Source organism: Podarcis tiliguerta (assembly GCF_965153285.1).
Source record: "Podarcis tiliguerta genome assembly, chromosome: 1".
Lineage (NCBI taxonomy): Eukaryota > Metazoa > Chordata > Lepidosauria > Squamata > Lacertidae > Podarcis > Podarcis tiliguerta.
Genome location: NC_139534.1, coordinates 55256492 through 55273658, shown reverse-complemented (window position 1 = coordinate 55273658; position 17167 = coordinate 55256492). Strand labels below are relative to the sequence as shown.

Genomic DNA, 17167 nt, shown 5'->3' with positions numbered 1-17167 from the left:
TTTCCTGAGCTTAAGGATCAGAATGAGGGTGGAACTGCACTTTGATCAAGAGTGCCTCTTAGGGACAAACTGGACATGAGAATGTCAGGACCCTGATTGGAGTTCCTGAAACTTCTTAAAATCAGATTCCCCCAATATAAATTTTCTGCCTCAAGGGGTAAATGTGGGTCCCACCCCCAGTGAATAAGCTGCTCCAGAGAGACTGTTTTTATCATGGAAACAGCTAACGCCCTCAGTGCTGTGGATCCAATCCAAACCTCCCACCTGCCAATTTTAATGAAATAAAAAAAAAGTTGAGAGATCCCTGCATAGATCGCCTTATCAGTCCTTTCACAGAGATGATAGATGCCACTTGGAAATGAAATGCCGATGCTCTGGCTGACAGTATTAATAAATTGCTTTCTAGTGATATTCTCCATACTGCTTGTCTCCTTGCACAGGAAGGCTTGCTTAATGTCCAAGGACCCCTATGAAGTAGGAGTTTGTGCAGACTTCATGTTGCTCCATGGGGGAGCTTGCTTTACCAGTGCTTTTTTGTGGAAAAGTATAGATTTTTTGGTAAAGTAGGCCTGGTTATGCATTCAGATACATAGGTCTTTCGCCGATTACAGCAAGATGCAGTGATTCAGTTGATAAGGTGGAAAGTGGAAATCATGAAAATCTACTCGTCTCATTTATTTGTGTCCTACCTTCCCTCTAAGAAGCTCAAGACAGCATACATACTTTCTGCCCTTCCTACTCCACTTTATCCTGTAGGCTAGGGCTGAGTGTGACTGGCCTAAGAATGCCCAGTGAGTTTTTGGTTCCCCTACTATGACACCATAATCATTACGCTACACTGCCTGGGTACCAAAGGAAGGAGAGTTGGGTTCTCCACCTGTATATCCTCCTCCTGATATACCAGGCTAATAAATATTAAAAGAGAGAAGGGTGGTTGGACAGACAGTTAAATTGTTTCTTTTATTCTCTTCCCCTTACATCTTGAAGACATTTGTAACCAAAATTATTAGGTCCTGGATCTATTTTCAGTACACTCCCGTTGCTGCCCCTGAACAATCTGACTGCCATTTCCTTTGCTCTCAGTACTTTCAGAAGAACAGTACGAGCTGTTTATTCCATCACCATCCTCTTCTCACTTTTGCTACAGAGAGCAAAACTGAGCTGAGGCAGTAAATGGGGATCATATAATAATGCTTTGCTTGCTGCTCTTCCATGTGCTTACAAAAGAAAGCTGATGATAATAAAGGGAAAGGATGAAAGTCTACTCCACTCCCGACTCCTCTCTACCCCCAATTATCCCATGCATCTAAATTAAAAGCCATTGCTAGTAGGAAAGGTGGGGCAAAACTGGCTAGTCCTGTTCCTCTAAGGAACTGGTGATTTCTGCATCCTGAAGAACAAGTAAGGAATACTTTCTGTTCCCAACCCAGAACCATCAGAAAAATACTGTCATCTCCTCTGCAGCCCTGGGGATATGTTTCAGGGAAGGGAAACATGCCTTCAGCCTATCCCCCCCCCCCCCGGGAATGTTACAGAACTTCAACGCCCATTGGCCATGTTCGCTGGAGTTGATGGGCATTGTTCAAGAACATCTGGAGGACCAAAGATTCCCCACCCCAGATCATCCTATGTGTCAGGTGGGTGTTCCCATGCAAGTAGCTCCACAGGCAGCATTTTAGTATTAAGAAAAAAATCCAGGCTGAACTGGGCAGCATCAATGGGAATTGTGGAAGGTAACAAACTGGTGTGAACAATCTGCTTTTATATTCTTTAGAACAACGTAAATAGGCAACACAGGAGTACACACCTGAGAGGAACAAACTTATGTCAGCCGCCAAGACGATACAAGTAGGACTAACCATAGGGTTGCCACTATTTGAAACAGTGAAAATCCAGATTGAAAAATTGTTGAGCTTTTTTTAGTTTTAAGGGAAAATGTGCACTGCCAACATGGGCTGCCATATGTTTGGATTTTCCTGGACATTTGGCCATTTTCTGCTGGAAAATGCGGTATTCCGGTATGTCTGGGAAATTCTGGACGTATGGCAATCCTACCAACCCTCAAAGCATTGCATTGGAATAGTTTTGAAATGAGACAACACCCATCAACTACTAGTAGCACCAGGAAGGTGTGCAATATTTCTTTGTACATAGAAATGCATCACACCAATAATGCGTAAATCATACATTAACAAAAAAGGATAGTGGCACTTTAAAAGACTTAATAGTTATTGCGTCATAAAGTTTCATGGGCCAGAGCCCACTTTGTAGAATGCACATAACTGCTTCCTTGGTTCACATGTAAAAGGGGAAGAAGCATTATAATGAAATGCAATCCTAGCAGAGTAGGTGCAAACTTTCCCAAATATTAACTGCCAAAAACAAGATGGTGAACAGGAACACCGAAAGTGGGACAGCTGTGAGAGAGGCACTCCCTAACTATACTGAGACATAAGTTAGGGTGTCAGATCTGAAAATGAATTCCAACTCGGCAACATCATTCTGGAGCCTCCCTTTGAAATCTTTTTTGTTCCAAAGTATGGTAACTTTATAAAGTCTCTTACACAACGGCCAGACAGACTCCTGTAACATGAAAGCTGCCATACTTTATTAGCAGTTGGGAATGCGCCACGCCCTCGCTGATTATATCTTTCATCCTTTTGCCTGATTATTTGTGCTCTGCAGCATAATGTAGCACAACTTTCTCTTGTATTACTGAGCCCTCTGACTGTTGTATGCACAGATGTACATCTCCACCCATTTATGATAACACTTGGTACTATCTGACGAAGTGAGCTGTAGCTCATGACAGGTTTTTTTCTGCAATAATTTTTTTAAAGGTACAATTAAACTGCTAAATTTTGTGTGGAGATTTGCGTATTTACAAGAGGGCTTTGGGATGAAGGTTCGAGTGGTGTGCTAATTGCAGAAAAATATGCCTCTCTCCCTTTTTACTGGTTTCTTTTAAACTTTTATGTTAGCCTTTTTCTCTCTGCATCCCACAGCACCTCTTCTCCTGCTATACAGCCACAGGGCTCCCTGACCACCTCCTTCAGCCCACAGGTAAATCTGCACCACAATCTCTTTAACAATGCAATAGCCCAATTGATCCAGACCAATCACCCATCTCATCCAACATTCTGCTTCACACCCTATTAAACCACCTGCCTCTAAGCAAGCCTGAGGACAGGAGAGTGACAGCCCTCTGCTGCTGTTAACCTAACAGCATTTAGTGGCATAATGTTTTGTGAAGACCAAGGCACCACTGCCAAACCTATTCTCCAGCCATCTAATGTAGCAACCATCCCTGCCTTGGAGCAGTGAATGCCATACCTTTTAAGTATGCACTGGATGAAGTGCTCCTTTTTTAAAAATCTTCAATCTACTCCCCAGCAAAGTTCACTTGGGAATCCCAATTTCTGGTGTTGACAGAAAGGCAGTAAAGCTCATCCAACATTATGCATAACATTACAAGCTTCTGCCATATTTTCTTACCCTCCCCCACCAATCTAAAACGTTTACACACTGAAAGAGGTCCAATCCTTGGCTGCCTTATCCGTTGACAGCTGGTAGCTGGTCCCAGATCCACTAGCAACCTTTGAATGCAGACACCTGCTGGTGTAATGATGTGTAGACAATCCCCCTCTTTTTTGTCTGGGTCCTACATATTCCCACAAAGGAGAAGAAATGGGTCACAAACAATGAGGTTTTGTCCTTCTGCCAAGGAAATAGTAAGCGGTCTGAAATCTGCTACCAGGTCATGCTGTATGGCAGACATTCAACTTTTGCAGACCCAGGGCCCACTTTTAACTCAAACATGCATTTAGGGACCCATTTCTTAATTTCTTACCTTAATATTTGCATGGTGGCACAGCTCCTGTTGCGACCCACCTTGGATCAGGCCCTGATGCACCAGCTGAAGACCAGTGGTGCATGGAACTATTATTTACATACACAAATATGCCTCAACATAAAACATCCACTGTATTGAACATTTTGGTTTACCTATATTGACAGCAGATACTAGCACTGAAGTAAATTGCAGAGCTCAAATGGTTTGAAACAATGATTAAATTCAACAAAAATTGTGGGTTTTCCCTTCGAAACATAAGTCACAACAACAAAATCACATTCCATTCCTCTTTCTAAGATTTAGGCACAAGTAAGCTTAGATGGATTACAAGTGGCAGGTATCAAGGTAGGCAAGGTTAAGGAGTATTCTTTTGTAATTTGGGAAAAATTATGGCCCTGAAAGGTCTGCTTTGGTGGGGTTTCTTTCTTTTTTTGTGAAGGCTGCAAAAGAACTTGAGTGGTCCATAGGGCATAGCTGCAGACCAATGTATTCTATGCAAATACAGCCATCTTTGTGGATATAACCATACCATACACACAGCTAGCTATGTTTTTAGTTTTAGTTTTGCAAGTCACAGAGATATCTGTGCTTCTGTCAAATGTTTTTGAGGAGTAAATAACACCCTTTTGAGTGATGGGAATGCTACCCATGCTCTTATCTTTGTCAAATGTACATTACTTTGATTTCTATTTTTGATCAAGTATTATATTTCATTTTGTGGGCAGCTGGGCTAACACCCCAGAGGACAGGATCACACTTCAAAATGACCTTGACAGATTAGAGAACTGGGCCAAAACAAACAAGATGAATTTTAACAGGGAGAAATGTAAAGTATTGCACTTGGGCAAAAAAAATGAGAGGCACAAATACAAGATGGGTGACACCTGGCTTGAGAGCAGTACATGTGAAAAGGATCTAGGAGTCTTGGTTGACCACAAACTTGACATGAGCCAACAGTGTGACGCGGCAGCTAAAAAAGCCAATGCAATTCTGGGCTGCATCAATAGGAGTATAGCATCTAGATCAAGGGAAGTTATAGTGCCACTGTATTCTGCTCTGGTCAGACCTCACCTGGAGTACTGTGTCCAGTTCTGGGCACCACAGTTCAAGAAGGACACTGACAAACTGGAACGTGTCCAGAGGAGGGCAACCAAAATGGTCAAAGGCCTGGAAACGATGCCTTATGAGGAACGGCTAAGGGAGCTGGGCATGTTTAGCCTGGAGAAGAGGAGGTTAAGGGGTGATATGATAGCCATGTTCAAATATATAAAAGGATGTCACATAGAGGAGGGAGAAAGGTTGTTTTCTGCTGCTCCAGAGAAGCGGACACGGAGCAATGGATCCAAACTACAAGAAAGAAGATTCCACCTAAACATTAGGAAGAACTTCCTGACAGTAAGAGCTGTTCGACAGTGGAATTTGCTGCCAAGGAGTGTGGTGGAGTCTCCTTCTTTGGAGGTCTTTAAGCAGAGGCTTGACAACCATATGTCAGGAGTGCTCTGATGGTGTTTCCTGCTTGGCAGGGGGTTGGACTCGATGGCCCTTGTGGTCTCTTCCAACTCTATGATTCTATGATTCTATGATTCTATGTTTAACATGCAACACAGCCAATAGTTTAAAAAATTGTGGAACAGACAAATTAATGTTACGCAACTGGACTACTAACCATTAACTGGACTATTACCCAAGTAGACACCATCACCAATCATGTCTGTGGCACTTTTAATTAGCAAAGTGTGTTACAATCTTTATTTGCGCCCTCACAACAACCCTGTGAGGTAGGTCACTGCTGTACTCCATTTTAAAAATTTGGAACTGGGATCAAAAATGATTTGCTCAGTGAGAAACTATGGCAGAAGCAGACGATGGATCCAGATCTCCTGCCAATGCTTAGCCCTATTCTTTACTCATGACCACATCTGCTTTTTGGGGGTGGGGGTGGCAGACTTAGAAGCCTGGAAACATGGCAGCCTTCTTCAATGCTAACCATTAGCTTCTTGCAGCCAAAAGCCCAAATTGTTGACTGAAGCTCAACAAGTCACTCCCTGTTCATTGGTTTCCCTCTGCAACGGTGTGACTCAAAACATAATTTTATAAGAAAGTTACATCATTACTCTCCAAGGGGGTCTCTTGAAATGTGGTATGACAAGACTTGCAGATTCTTAATGCGTCACTGTGCGAGAGGGGGAGGGTTCAGTCCGACAAGCCTGTGCAAAGCTGTACAGCTAGGCCAATCCAACCTGTATTAGCAGAACCCATAATACTATTCTGTGCAGCTGTGTCAGAAAGAGATATTTAAAACAGAGTACCACAGTTCAAAAGAATATGAGACTTATGAATACAAGGAGAAGCTAAAGGAGCTGAGTGTGTTCAGCTCACAGAAGATTAAGGGATGCTGTTTCAAGTAAGGACCCTCCGCACAATCACTTACAATACTGCAGTTGTTTTTCACACAGCACCATCTATGTGTATGGCATGTTATAAAGTACAGGTCTGACATGCCCTTATCCCAAGCAGCCTTCAATCTAAAAAAAGGCCAAGAACAGAGGCAGGGACAGATGAGGGAAGAATATGCAGTTATCACAATTATATGTACTTCAGGTGGGAGGGGGACCTAATAAAATCTCCAAATCAAACTACCAGCAGAGCCCATAGTTCCAAACAACTAAAGGAGCATCCCATAGGGGAAGCCCCCACCCTCTCTATCCCTGACAAAATACACCATGTGTTCCTTCCCCACCCCCAATCCCAGTATGAGGCTGTGTCTAGCTGCTATATGTTGAGCAGAAATTCAACAATTTTCATAATAATTTCTGTGCAAGTTGTAACAGAAACTGGTTGAGGCTGTCCCTTCCAACTTACACTGCATGCAGATTTGCCGGTATGGAAGCGTACCATGGCAATGCGCACTGTTGTGGAAGTTAAGTTAGTCTTGTCTCCTAGCAAAAAGGCAAATGAACAGCAGCTAGTGAGAAGCCAGGGTTCCCAAGATCACTTGAATTAGAATTTATTACAGAGCAGTCTAATGAGTCCCACCCACAGGCTATTAGAATTACCGGTAAGCCTTTCTACAATCCTACTAGTCTTCACCAGGAACTCCCTTTTCTGAAGACTGCCTGCTATAGGATTATAGCCTGCTTTCATGAAGGTGTCTGTCAGATGCTTAGTCGCCATTACTGTACTACCACAGCCTTACTCAGCTCTTCCAGATGATGAGCAGGTATTGGGAGATACAAACTAGGTTCAAAGGCTTCTCCTTGAGGCAAAGTAAGCAACATCAAGGCTCTGGTTCAGAACTGATGACTCTTGCTGTCATCAACAAGACGCAGAACACTTAAAAGAGCCGCTGAAGAGCTTAAGCACACATTCTGGGATAATTTAAACTAACTCACCAAGGTGGAAACATCTATGGAAACTGAATCACTCTAGAAGGACCAAGCAGGCCTAAAGCCATTACTGCTGTAGCCGGTTCTGAGCCAAGCCCCTTCCTTAGTCTCTAAAGTAGAAAAATTAAGGAGAATCTGTTTCCATAGTTAATAAAAGAATGAATGAAATAAAGCACTGACTTTCTGAATGAACACCATGGTTGTTATTAGCACTTATGACATATATATTTTAAAAGTTTATCTACCAGAAATTAGAAATCATATTATGTGGATGTATACAAACAGCAATTGTGCGTGTTTATTTATTTAATGCACTTTTATACTCCACCCTTGTTCTATAAAGCATCACTCAGGGCTCTTTAACCTTCTATATAAACGGTACTATTTAAGTAATATTGGCATGTCAATAACTTTCCCACACTGGAATCAATGAGAAGCATGGGTTTAATACTGAAATCAAGGGGATTTTGTTGTGCCTTGTTTTGGCTGGATTAAGACATCTCACCTGGCAACTGCTGCTATATAGATAGCTGCATCACTTGCTCATAGCTTTCTCCAAAGTCCTTTAGATTCCTTTTCTGTAAAATTCTATTATTTGAATATAAAAATTACTGGCTGCAGTTGAGCCACATGCTCCTCACAAGAAGTGGTTTTCCAACCATCTGTATCACAACTGAGGGTAAGGAGGATCTATATATGCTTGATGTCCTATATTTGAATGTAGTAAAGATGGAAATTTCACTAATAACAAAGAACTTCAATTCCCAAGCCTCATTTGGAATGCTGTGCAGTTTTATCAATTGAGATGGAACACCGTTTAGAATGTAGCAAGTTTAATTTGTTTTTTTCCCCTTTTATATTGCAAGCCACTTTGAGGCCTAGCCCTCAACCTAGGATATAGTATGAAAAAATATTAGAACAAGAAAGCTTAGGTTCTGAGATTAGGCTTTTTAGCCCCACAAAAAGATGGCAAAAATACACTTGTACTTTAAATGTATAATACATTAAGGATAAAGAAAAACATTAGCACAAAATGGTTCAGCAATAAATTCAGCTTTGTGATTAGAATGTTACTTGTTAGAAAAGAGCTACATGAATTTCAAGCTTATCAATTAATATAATGAAATAAGGTAAGTTGTAATCACTCTTAATTGTTTCAGGAAGTGGCTGACAAAAATCTCCCCCTTGCTTTCTGACATGAGAAAGAACTGAAATTAGAAATGCTGAACTGGAAAGGCTGTGAACATTAAAACTCACTCCATTCAAAAAACTGGATTTAATCCTAACTTCCACACTTAAGGATGGACGTTCCCCTCCCTTACTTTATTTGCTGGCAATCTTAACTGCTTCGTATTTTTTTCACAGTAGCACATCTTCTTTCATAACAGATAATTTTACGAGTCCCTAACATAGTACTATAGTCCACTCAAAGGATGCTGACTGGAAATATTTGTTTTGGTTCAGGAGAGAACTGTTGGACTTCCACTTTCTATCTGCTTTAAAGTCATAACAACATTGAAGTACAATTTTTATTCCTCCTCCTGGCTTTTGAAACCATCTGCCAGACTATGTAAGCACAGTTACACCTTCTATTAGTACACTCCTTTTAGGACTCTTCTCTGTCTCACAACATCATCTTGCAAGCTACCTTCAAAAAGTCTTGCTGTCAATATTACCATGCTATAACACTTGCTATCAAAAACTGTGCCGTATATCAAGGTTAACAAACAGTATTTTAAATTCAGAAAAATATTATTTTCAAGCCCTGAAAATGAAGCTAGTGGGGGGAAACAATTTTTTTCTGTATGAGGTGCAGTCACCTTAGAGCATTTGTATGATCAAAGAAATCTCCAGAGGTTCAAGATTAAGAGGCAAGCTACATGGACCACTACTTACACAGAAGGAATTAATGTACATCCTTCTCTAACAACTGCAGCAGGATTTGGATTGTGTTGGGCCGGGAGGGGAAGTTTAACACTTTCCCTGCTGAAGCCTGCTATTTGCATCAGAAGGGAAGTGCTAACAGAACTTCCCTCCTCAAATGAAGAGCACTTACAGGGAGGGCTTTCTGGCAGAAATGTGGCTGAGAGGGGCAGGGAAATCACCATTCTGATCTTGCTTCACTCCCTCCCCCCCCCCCCGCCAGTGCCTGATTACTCCTTTAATACAATGTCACATAGGTGGGATGGAACTATGTTCAATAGTTTTCTTTCAGTTACTCAACAGAAACATATCACTTAGATTCTGATATATAATTATTTGGTTTTAAGAGGAAATTATTCACAGGTCAGACTGATTGGAGGAATTGCTACTTCTTCCAGGAGGGAATTTTGCCCTCCCCCGTGGCTTGGTTTTCTTGCTTGAATTTGCTGGGATGTATTTGCTCTGCAATGACCTTGTGTGGGGCATATGAGCTATGCTTATGGTTTGGGTTCCAAAGCATAATACAGTTGGTGAAGGATGGCCTTTGTTTCGTAGAGGAGATGTGTAATAAATGACGGTTGCTTCTTTTCCACTGCCTGAAGATGTTCATTCTAGATGCAACTACTTTCTGAACCAGTCCTCCATTGTAAGCCTCCTCTGTAACGAGGTTTGGAATGTAGACGACTGAATGAGCATTCCTCACTTACCTTCTTGGGAAACCTTTTGCACCAGCTCTGGGAATCAGCCCAATGCCTGCAGTTTGAATTACCAAGGATCAGAAGCTAGTAATGTCCTTCCTACGGAACCATTTTGGGTGGCACGGCAAGCAATACTGAAGGACAACCACCAGGACTTCTCTCCTCCCCAGGTTAACAAAACAAAACAAAACTACACAAGCATGGAGGGAGTGGCTCATTATATAATTTTTTATTCCTCATTTTAAAATGGCTAGTCATAATAAAAATAAAAGTGTGGCCCATTGCAGGCCACAGTAAAGATATTGCCATAGAGAAAGAGTCAGTAGCGACTGGAGATTGTTGGATTCCTGGGTTGCTCTGATTTTTACTCATGGGCTTTTAGGGGTTAAAAGATTTTTGGCATATGGAAAAATATTGCTTTTTGGTTTGTTTGTTTTCCCTCTTCTTTCTCTTGCCCAGTTTGTGAATAAAGAACCATGATACCACAATAAATCAATATGGAACAAATCATAAAAGCAATGTAAAAAAGCAGGGGAAACCACCTGGGGGAGGGATTTACTAAATACAAGTAATATATCCACATAGGCGACACAGCTCCAATGCCACTGCCACCCTCCTCCTGCTCAGCACCCAAAGCACGTTCCTGTATCCTAATAGTATGCAACTGGCACCTGTGCATGCTGATTGGCCTGGTTTGTAGGGTATGGCATCCTTTCACTGGGAGTCATTTTACTGAGAAGTCAAAGCCTGTCTGGAGCTGAAAACATGGGAAGCCAAACACTCCCATAGTCTTCTTAAACCCCCCAAGCCCCCCAGAAAAGAAGGATTTATTCATGGGGAAAATCTTCCAGAAGGATAGAGCAGGGATTAGGAAGCCTTTGTCTATTCCCTTCATTTCCTGGAATCCAGAGTGGGGCAGAACAAGCCAAACTCAAGCCTGGCCACAGGCACTGGGATGACCAGGTCAGTGGTACCAATTAGGTAACATATTAGCATTTCCTCAGCCATACTTGTCCAAGGATAGTGATTTAACAGCAGTTTTTGTATTTTGCCTGACCCATTCAAAAGTAAACAAAATGATTAATCTGATACAGCCCTTTGGACTCCTCAAAAATTAAAATGCTCCACACATGGCTTCCTCAGGCCCAGCTAATGGGGTATGCCAGGGCCACCCCACGCTCCATATGGATATATATATATATTTTAATATTTATATTTATATATTTATAGATATTTATATATACACACACCCAGTAACTCAGAACAGGAAAAAATAGCATCCGTTAACAATAAAAAAAAATTAAAAAATGATCCACTCCTACCGCACTAGGCGAGCGATTGCACAAGGTCCACAACTGACTGTCCTGTTGGTAGTGGGGCAGCCTGCAGCCTGTACCTTCTCTCACAGAGGGTGCTGAGAGCAACTCCCTCCCCTTCTCTCTGGGCAGTGTGCGCTACAAATTGCAGTCTCTTTGTTGGTTGAGAGGAAGAGTGCAGGCTGTGGAGATGAGCAAGGCTAGAATCCTGCTGTAGTGTTTAGGGACTCTCCCAATCCCAGATACTTTAGTTTAAAAAGGTAGCTGTCCCTTCAGCTCTCCCCCCCACCCCCCCACAAAACTGTATTTGTAAAAAAAGGTCCATGCATCTGATGGGGCAACCATTTGGTGAGCAAGTCCCAATCTCCTGCTCATCAGGGATAGAGCATTTTGGAATCAGCCAGGGAGGAGTCAACAGTGGGGATATCACCTCCTCATACAGAGATCTCATACGTAGTCCCACCCACTCCAGAGACCTTCTTGACTCCTCCACGAGTGGGGCTGCTGAGAGGTGGCTGACCAGGGGTGGGCGAGGTTGAGCTCAGGCTTTTGGGCTGTCCATTGGACTTGCTGTAGGAGGGTCTCATCTGCATCTCGTCTCTGGGGAAAAGGAAGGATACAAGGATGTCAGGAAGTGACCACTCATTCAATGGCAATGGAAATGGAGGATGCCTCACACTCGGTAAGGAAAGGAAAGCTTGGGATACATCTTACACTGCTTAAGGAACAGCGAACTTTTTGTATCTACAGAGAACTTATTCTAAATACTTTTACCACCCAGGTAAACACACTAATCTAGAAGAGGATAAGATACTACACACAGCGAATTACTAAGAAACGATGCTACATGTACCCAATACAACACTCTCTAGAAGGGAAAAAAAAAGGAGGTGCAGTGGGAAGAAAGCTTTTCAGGAAACTGACAGAAGGGCTCATGCTTCCACCATCATGAGAGGAGGTGATTTCTTACAATCTGTCCTTTCCCTGGTGGACCCAAGTGTCTCTTTCATGCATGCCAACAAGACAGGGAAAAGGACCACACTTGGGTAAGGTTGAAAGGCAGACTCATATATAAAAGTTTTATATATGAGGTAGAAACCAAGCAGCTTTCACACAGATCCAGGTATCTTCTAGGAAAGCCAATGGCCATCACACACACCCAAGGAAAGTAGGGGTGTTCAAAGCCACACACACTTCACAAAAAGGAATGTGGTACTCTGGAGATATGCACTGCATTGTATGGTGGAGGAAATGGGCTGGTTCACACACTGGAGGGAAGGAAGGAAAGGAGGGAGGGAGGAAGGAAGGAAGGAAAGGGCAGACGAGTGCAGGCATTATTTGTAGATCTCCCCCAGCTACTCCCTCCAAATGATGCTGAAAGGAACAAAAATTATCTTGGGGTCTCTGGTCAGATCAGAGACAGGACAGGGTTGAATGCGGCTCATCCTCCACCAAGTCAAGGAACACTTAAAGCGCGAGGCAGGTGTCACTTGTACTTACTTTGGTGCCAGTAAAGGCTGCAAGGCCACCTCCTCAGTCTCTGGGACAGTGGCCTGCGAGGACTGTTTTTGGCTGCTGTAAGACACAGATTTGCCCAAGTGTGGGGCTGCAGGCTGGTCTGGTGAGCCCAGAGAGCGCACTCTGAGTGCATGTGGTGGTTCTGGCTTGCCAAAGCGAGGTGGCACTGGGCGGGTGAGTGGGTTCTTGCCCAGAGGTGAGCGTTTTGAATCGTCCGAGGAGGAGCTGGTACGTGGAGCATTACTGGAGCCTGGGGTGGACTGGATGCCTGAGTCCCCCAGTGCTGTATCCTCCTCTTTGGCCAGGGGTGGTGGCGTGGGTGACTGCTGTAGCAGCTTCTCCCGCTCCTGCATGGAGGCCACAATGTGGCGTGAAAGATTGTCATAACGGACAGGTGAAGGGTCACGGGGTGGCTGGTGCTTGGGTGAGCCAGAACTTGGGAAACGACTGTGCAGGTCAGCCTCCCGCTGCTGGGCAATACGTGCCGAGAGGAAAGGAGATGTGTAGCCCATGGGGGCCTCTGGCTCTGGGCCTGCCTGCACTGACTCAAAGTCAGGGCTGTCAGAGGGTGTGAGAAGACTGTCGTAGGACAAGCTCCCATTGCGTGTCTGGTTCACCAAGCTCTTGTAAGATGTGGATGTGGTGCCCTCGGAGCGGATCGACTGAAGATGGCCCAATTCAAAGCCCATGCCTTGGGCAGACTTGAGGCTGGACGAACGGGAGCCACTGGAGAGCGGATCAAAATGGAAACTTTTGCCAAAAGTAGGAGACCGAAAACTCTCTGGCTCCAGACTTGGCTCAGAACGGTAGCTGGGGTTTCGACTGCCCTCAGCAATGGAGGTTGCCTCCTTCAAGCTGTCTCCTCGGCTTAGCTGCAGCAGGAGAGAAGGAGAGAAGAGGAACATATGTGATAGTCATTAGCAAGCCTCCTGGGCTGTGGATATTAATTCATAACTATTGGGTGCAGAGTTTGCTTTCTCAAAGCTCCCATAAGCAAGGACCTCTGCTTAATGTAAATGAAGTTCCCACATTCCTTGATGCAGAAACCTCATTTTTTCAAAAAACATTGTAAACACAATTATGTAAGCTAGATAATCAAGTTATTACTTATTAAGAGTCAATGTGGTGTAACAGACTGTTAGACTTGGACCTTGGTTTAAATCCTCCCCAAAGCTGTAAATTTCACTGTGTGCCATTGGCTCAGTCGCATTTCTTCATCTAACCTATTTCACAGGATTGCTTTATACATAAGGATTGAACCTGGGATCTTCTGCTTCCAAGCATATATTCTACCACTGAGGTATACAGACCATTCCTTATATAAAGTAGAAGAACCTCATTTACTTCACTCAGAGCTCCACCAAGGGTATTTACAAATGTAAAAAGAAATTCATTTTTTGGGGGGGGGGTCTTATTTAATAAATCATTACTTCACTGATCAAATTCTAGCCAGCCATGGAAGATGAATTAAGAGTTTAATAGGGGAGCATTTACACTTATTCACCATTGCATCTAACATCAAGCTGAAGTGGCTGAGTGCCAGTAATTTGGAAGCGAAATAGAGCCAACCCAAGATAAGATAATGGTTTCTACATACTAATGGGACTCCCTAGATAGGAAGGAATACATGAAATAAAAGAAAAAGCAATGCTTACAGAGCCTGAAAGGATCTTAGCTTCCACATTTACAAGAAGGGACTAAATCAGGGTGGATAACCTGTGGCTTATATCTAACCCACAAAAGGATTTTTGTGCTCCATCAAGACTACCCTCAAAACCTGACAAAAATTTTTTTAACTGATCACTCTTGTTCCCTCCTCCGTGCTGCCATTATACCATAAAGTTTTTGAGCCCCCGTCCAAAGATTTGTCCATTAAAAAAGAAAAGGAATGATAAAAAGTATTTAGAATATCATACAATAACTGAAAGGAAATCCTTTCGGAAGGCAATCTCGAGAACTACAATTCTCACCACAACTACTTTTACAAATTGGCCACACCCACTTTGAAATGTGGTCCGAAGAGTTGCTAATGGGTCAATGCAGCCCTTGGCCCAAACAAGATTAGCTACTCTTGGTCTAAAATGAACCACAAGTTGGGCACTCATAATGATTCTAACTAGTTTATGCTTGAGAACTTATGTATTTATTTAATTTTCTATGCCGCCCTTCATCTGGGTAACCACAGGGCAGTTTACAATATAGAAACACAAAAATACCTAACATAGTAAGGTAAAGGATCCCTGGACGATTAAGTCCAGCCAAAGGCAACTATGGGGTATGGAACTCATCTTGCTTTCAGGTCGAGGGAGCTGGTGTTTGTCCAATAGACAGCTTTCCAGATCATGCAGCCCGCTTCTGGCACAACGGAACACCATGACGGAAACCAGAGTGCATGGAAATGCCTTTTACCTTCCCGCCACAGTGGTACCTATTTATTTACTCGCACTGGCATGCTTTCGAACATAGTAACAGATAATAACAACAATAACCCCGCCCCACACACTTTAAAAGACCATAGTTTAATTGGCCAAAGGCCTGGGAGAGGAGGAATGCTTCTGTCTGGTCCCTAAGGATATGTAACAAAGGTGCCAGGCGAGCCTCCCTGGGGAGAGCATTCCACAATGGCGAGCCACTGCAGAAAAGGCCTGTTCTCGCGCTATCGCCTCTGGACCCTTCATGGAAATAGCACACAAATGAGGGCTTCAGATGATGAGCACAGGGTGCCAGTTGGTTCATATGGGGAGAGGCAGTCTTTGAGGTATTGTGGTCCTGAACCATTTAAGGCCTTATAGTTCAAAATCAGTATTTTGAATTGGGCCCAGAAATTAATTGGATCCAGTGCTGTCTGGCCAGGATTAGCTTCAACTGCTCAAAATGTCTTGCCCTTCCTCACATGCACTGCTACCAAATTTCCTTCTCTGTATTTTTTTTTTTTTAGCGAGATTTGAACTCAGAACAAGGGCAGTCCTGGGGGGGGGGGCACTAATATTTTGCTGTATGTACCACTTGTCTCTGTCTGCTAACTGAAGTCAATGCTTCATATATTTGATGAAGTGAACTCTAGTCTATGAATACTTATGCTGCAATTAGGTTACAATCATATATACACTTAGCAAACAGGACCTGCTTTTGAAAAAAAACACCACTATTGCACTGTAAGACTCTCAGCCCTTACCACAATACTTTTTGTTGTTTTTCCTGTGACAAGACTAAATCAGCTGCTCCTCAGGAAACTGCTTATTAGATGTACACCAATTTGGGCAGGTAAGGTCTGACCACAAAACAGTGCAATCAAGAAATAGGAAAATGGTAATGAGACTCACACACTATTGGACAGCAGTAAGGAGCATGGAAATAGGAACTGGAGTTCATGGGAAGAGACAGAGAACTGAAATTGGTGAAATGGTTATTCTGGTCAATGAAAGACCCCTCTCAGCCCCACAATTCCCAACATTGTACCATGCTAGAATTCTCCATTTATGGCATAATAGCAGCTGTACAATACACTAGAGAAATTTCTTAGAGAGAAATTGTCAAATTAAGGCACTAAACCACTGCACAGTCTCAAAGAGAATTCCCTTTCCAACTCCACACCCTGCATGGTCTCCTGAAAACCCCACTCTTCATGTTTAACCCCCTTAGTTCTTCATTACCTTGGCGCTGGTGGAGTGAGGCAATGCAGCTGAAGTACTGCTGCTGCTATAGCCAGGTCGGTACTTGTACATTGTTGGAGTTGGAGGGCTGTCCTTGCTTAGCAAACTGCTGTCTGTGGAGATAAATGGGAATCACACACATACTTACAAGCAATATAATATAATTACTTACAGCTTTTCCTGGGGAGTTCCCAGCAATCCTGGTTTGAACGCTTTTGCAGAAATTCCACATATCACAAGTGACTGATCCGTGAGAACCAGTTAAGAGCCTCAGGCAGGTGGACACACCATGGAGGTCAAGGAATCAGTCAGGAGGTAAGGGGTGTATTGCAGGAGTGGAGGTGAAATGGAGCAAGAGGAACATTTCCTCAATAAAGACATCACACAAGAAGCTTCCAATCTGTACATGCACACCTTGGTAGTCCTGACCCTTGGGGTGTTCAATTGTGAGCACTGCTAGATGGGAAACAGTAGAACTGACTAGAAAAGAAAGCTCCAAGCATTTCTCCATGATCACATTTTCTTTCAAGGTGCTACACCCTCTGGAAACACTACAGCAACAGCAAAAGCAGGATGTTTCACAACTACATGAACTGGGAAATAACTCTAGCCTTCTGTTATTGTTCTATATAAGCTCTATGACAGCAGAACAAAGCACAGACCTGTCCTTCCAAGTAACCCCTGTTTCCACCTGAGTGTGGAACAGTCAACAGAGGGAGGAACAGTCAATAAATCCCCAAATCCTGACAGCAGCCTTCACATGTGGACAAGAGCTAAAGCTGGAGATTTACATGATCAGAACATCTAAAAGGTCATAACC

The 17167-nt window shown here is 43.1% G+C and overlaps 1 protein-coding gene across 1 annotated transcript in view; it reads right to left on the bottom strand.

The window, feature by feature from the left end:
• Nucleotides 1-11057: 11057 nt before the first annotated feature.
• The window catches only part of ZDHHC5 (zDHHC palmitoyltransferase 5), a 39453-nt gene continuing 33343 nt past the window's right edge, over nucleotides 11058-17167 (bottom strand). Inside the window, exons 10-12 of the mRNA XM_083432479.1 lie at nucleotides 16348-16460; nucleotides 12677-13566; nucleotides 11058-11776 (exon numbers count right to left, since the gene is read on the bottom strand). Of these exons, the coding sequence (XP_083288605.1) occupies nucleotides 11611-11776; nucleotides 12677-13566; nucleotides 16348-16460 (1169 nt within the window). The 3' untranslated portion in view covers nucleotides 11058-11610. The remainder of the gene's footprint in view (nucleotides 11777-12676; nucleotides 13567-16347; nucleotides 16461-17167) is intronic.